General features: G+C 42.6%; 1 protein-coding gene across 1 annotated transcript in view; it reads right to left on the reverse strand.

The window, feature by feature from the left end:
- CSTA (cystatin A (stefin A)) overlaps positions 1 to 4,649 on the reverse strand; it is a 16,548-nt gene extending 11,899 nt beyond the window's left edge. The window contains exon 1 of the mRNA XM_011971577.1: positions 4,455 to 4,649. Within this exon, the coding sequence (XP_011826967.1) occupies positions 4,455 to 4,520 (66 nt within the window). The 5' untranslated portion in view covers positions 4,521 to 4,649. The remainder of the gene's footprint in view (positions 1 to 4,454) is intronic.

Genomic DNA, 4,649 nt, shown 5'->3' on the forward strand with positions numbered 1-4,649 from the left:
AAAAAAAAAAACTAGCCGGGCGAGGTGGCGGGTGCCTGTAGTCCCAGCTACTCGGGAGGCTGAGGCAGGAGAATGGCGTGAACCCGGTAGGCGGAGCTTGCAGTGAGCTGAGATCCGGCCACTGCACTCCAGCCTGGGTGACAGAGCGAGACTCCGTCTCAAAAAAAAGAAAAAAACAGAAATACATTCAAAAATCAAAAAAATAAAACTAGCAAGTAAGTGACAGGTAGTGGAGATTGTCCCTGAATTGCCAGCACCTACCCATTTTCCCTGTTCCTGCATGGGACCTAACTGTAATTTTGGAGAAGGAATTGACTCAAGTTTCTCACCTATAAAGTGGTTGTAATAACACTTGCCTCTTGGGGCTGTTTGTAGGGGCATAAACGATATAAATGATGTGAAAGTGCTTCCTAAACTACAACGAGTTTTCCAACTCTTCCTCTACCTTCTAACACTGAACTGGGAATTGTGCTCTAAGGCTCACTCCTGCAAGAGACGGCAGATAAGTGATAATCCAGGCTTTAACACGGGAGTAGCTGAACTGCCTCACAGTAATTATTCACCTGAAAGGAAGGAGGTTTGACCAGCAATCTCTAACATCTTTTCTGGTCCAAAACCTATGATTATGAAAAAGTACTTAATTGGATATTGTTTTATATACTGTTCCAGATATCTCGATTTTTCCCAACTACCGTGTAAACTCCTAGAGGCCAGGGGCCATATTTTACAGCCCTTATGTAGCTTCTATAATAATTAGCATAATGCTAGACACTTAGGAGATATACAAGAAATGCACCAACCATGAAATGATTCACTGATATTCATTTCCTATATTTATTTATTTATTTATGTATTTTTTTTAGACAAAGTCTCACTTTGTTGGCCAGGCTGGAGTGCGGTGGCGTGATCATGGCTCACTGCATCCTCAACTTCCTGGGTGCAAGTGATCGTCTCACCTAAGCCTCCCAAGTAGCTGGGACTACAGGTGTGTACCACCTGGCTATTTTTTTTTTTTTTTTTGTATTTTCGAGGAGGTAGAGACAGAGTTTTGTCATGATGCCCTTGAATCCCCCAGATCAAGCAATCTGCCCGCCTCTGCCTCCTAAAGTGCTGGGATTATAGCCATGAGCCACCACACCTGTCCCTCTAATGATTAAAAAAAAATTTTTTTTAACTTTTAAATTTTAAATTTTTTTTTTCTTTTTGAGATGGAGTCTCGTTCTGTCATCCAGGCTGGAGTGCAGTGGCATGATCTCAGCTCACTCCAACCTCCACCTCCTGGGTTCAAGCGATTCTCCTGCCTCAGCCTCCTGAGTAGCTGGGACTACAGGCGCCCATCACCATGCCATTTGTATTTTTAGTAGAGACGGGTTTCGCTATGTTGACCAGGCTGGTCTTGAGCTCCTGACCTCAGGTGATCCGCCTGCCTTGGCCTCCTATATTGACTTAAATTTGAGGCTGGTGCTTCCACTGAGAAGACAAACTTAACACACTCTCTCCACTCAGTGTATTTCCCTTTCCTAACAAAGCTCCTCTGTGTTCTGCCACTGTGTGGTGGAGAGTGCAGGCAGTCAGACACTGGGGGTGAGCTAACTTCTTAACTAGATGACTCTTTTTTTTTTTTTTGAGACGGAGTCTCGTTCTGTGGCCCAGGCTGGAGTACAATGTCGCGATGTTGGGTCACTGCAGCCTCCGCCTCCCAGGTTCAAGTGATTCTCCTGCCTCAGCCTCTGGGTAGCTGGGATTACAGGTATCTGCCACCACGTCGCCTAATTTTTGTATTTTCAATAGGGATAGAGTTTCACCATGTTGGCCAGGCTGGTCTTGAACTCCTGACCTCAGGTGATCCGCCCGCCTCAGCCTCCCAAAGTGCTGGGATTACAGGTTTGAGCCACCTTGGCCAGCTTAACTAAGTGACTCTTAATCTCTTTAAGTCTTGGTTTCATCATCTGTAAGATAGACACAATACCTTCCCTGCCTGCCCCAGGGGTTATGAAGACGAAATCAGAGTTTGAATGGAGGTCAAGCTTTTTAAAACTGCAAAGCTCCTTTCTGGGGTGAGGTAGCTGTTCTTAATGTTTATCTCTCATTCTACCTCTCTGATGACATTTGAGCCAAAGGGAAGCAGCTTCCTCTCTGCCACACACACACTTTCAAATCAATTTTATAATTTAAAATGGGACTCACAGATAGGTGTTATTAACAATGCAAGGCCCTCTGGTAGCTTCTTATTTTAAAAATTAATAATTATTGCTAATCAAGTGATAGATTTTTTAAAAAATCATTAACATTTTCTGTACTGTCTCTATTTCAAATTTATTTTTCCCTGTCTTTCTACAGCTCTGGTCCTTAGAGAGTCTCAGGGGGATTTTTTAGGGTCAGGGATGCTTTCAGCCACAAATTTGAAGCAAACAATTGTGATGCTTCACCTATGCACATTTGTTTTTCATTTTCAAGTTATTTTTATGCACATTTTCTCACTTAGTCCTTACAGCTCTGACATCGGTAGGGCAAGAGGTGTTACCTTCATTTTTCAAATGAAATAGACAAATTTTATTTTGGCACCCTGACTTTCTTTTTTGAGGCAGGGTCTTGCTTTGTTGCCCAGACTGGAGTGCAGTGGCACTATCTCAGCTCACTGCAACCTCCGCATCCCAGGCTTGAGTAATTCTCCTGCCTCAGCCTGCTGAGTAGCTGGGATTACAGGCACCTGCCACCACTCCCAGCTACTTTTTGTATTTTTAGTACAGACGGGGTTTCACCATGTTGGCAAGGCTGGTCTCGAACTCCTGACCTCGTGATCCAACCGCCTCAGCCTCCCAAAGTGCTGGGATTATAGGCATGAACCACCACACCCAGTCTGCACCCTGGCTTTTAAAGCGCCATCTCCCCCTGGCCTTGTAGGATGCCATACATCTCTGATTCTGCAGGCAAGTGAGGCCATGGGTGGCAGCAGCAGCAGCACTTGGGAGTCTGGTAGAAATGCAGAACCTCAGACCTCCCCCAGGCCACCTGAATCAGAATCTAAGGTTTATCAAGACCTGCAGGTGATTCATGTGCACATTGAAGTTTGAGAACATGGCTCTGATCTGCGGATTCACATGAAGAAATTACTGACTTAATATCATCTCCCAGGAAAAAAGCTCCAAGATATTTATTTTTAAAAAGAACGCTTGAAAGAGAAATAATTAGTCCCCAAGAATGAGTGATGGGATTCTAGGCATCTGGCCCCTTAGAGAGCTTTCTAGTTCCCTGAATATACAGGATCCCAACTCTTATAATCACACAAAAGCTGATCTTGTGTTCCACGCTGACATAGAATGATGTTTCAGAGAGAAAAAACAAGAAGGAATAATACAAGAAAATAAGGTAACAAACTGAAAACCTAAAATGGTAATTTGTACATGTTTTCCTTCATAAAATATGCAACTAAATGTTTACTGCATAGCTAAATGATAGCTAATCACACAACACTTAGAAAAATATATCAGGGCCGGGTGTGGTAGCTCACACCTGTAATTCCAATACTTTGGGAAGCCTAGGTGAGTGGATAGCTTGAGCCCAGGAATTCAAGACCTGTCTGGCAACAGAATGAAACTCCATCTCTAAAAACAAAATAAAACCCCCAAAATCAGCCAGGCATGGTGGCATGAGTCTGTAATCCCAGCTACTCAGGAGGCTGAGTGGGGAGGATCGCCTGAGCTGGAGAAGTTGAGGCTACAGTGAGCCATGATCACACCATTGCACTCCAGCCTGGGTGACAGAGTGAGACCCCATCTCTTAAAAACAAAACAAAAAAGAAAAAGAGAAAAACATATCAATCCGCTAACAACATTGAGTTCTATTTTTCTATATATAATTTGGCAGCCTCTGACATTTTGGAGTCACTCTAGACTATCACTTCTCTTCTCCATTAGCTGAATCACCCTTTAACTCTGAAAAGACTAAAACACTGTATATTTGGGCAAAAGTGTATGAAGTTTGTAAATAGCTTGCCTTTACAATATTATTCTTCATTCAATCTATTTTTTAAAAATTTCCCTGCAGTACATTCCAAGACTACTTCATCAAACTGTTAATAACCTTACACTTCAATTACATGTTGGCTTCACTTGGTGAGATTAGAAAAGTTGCATCAGAAACTGAATTAGTAATGCTAGAATCATATCTAGGATTGAGCTTTAGAGATGATACAATACAAATTCTTCTTTTACACATGGAGAAAATGAAGTTCAGAGAAGAAATGTGATTCGCTCAAGGTCACACTCACAGTTTGGGGATTATTCGAGGTTTCATCTGAAAACCTCTTATTTCATCTTAGTTGTAAAGAAACTTGAACAAAGTCATACACATCCTAAACTTCTAGTTTTCATGTTCAGCCACATCCTTTCCACCAGGACAACTTATGAATCAAGATTTTGGCTCAGACTTTTTCCTGAATGGCATCAACTCACCTTATCAACAATCTCCTGGATTTCTGGAGTGGCAGGTTTGGCCTCAGATAAGCCTCCAGGTATCATTTTGGCTGATTGCTTCTTTGCTGGACAGGATGCTGGAACCAAAGTGAACAGGAAAGTGTGGAGACTCGTGTGTTAAAAGAGGCATTCACTAGCTCCGCCTATAGAATGCTTTATTTTCCAGAAATAGCA

Source organism: Mandrillus leucophaeus, unplaced genomic scaffold, assembly GCF_000951045.1.
Source record: "Mandrillus leucophaeus isolate KB7577 unplaced genomic scaffold, Mleu.le_1.0 Scaffold123, whole genome shotgun sequence".
NCBI lineage: Eukaryota > Metazoa > Chordata > Mammalia > Primates > Cercopithecidae > Mandrillus > Mandrillus leucophaeus.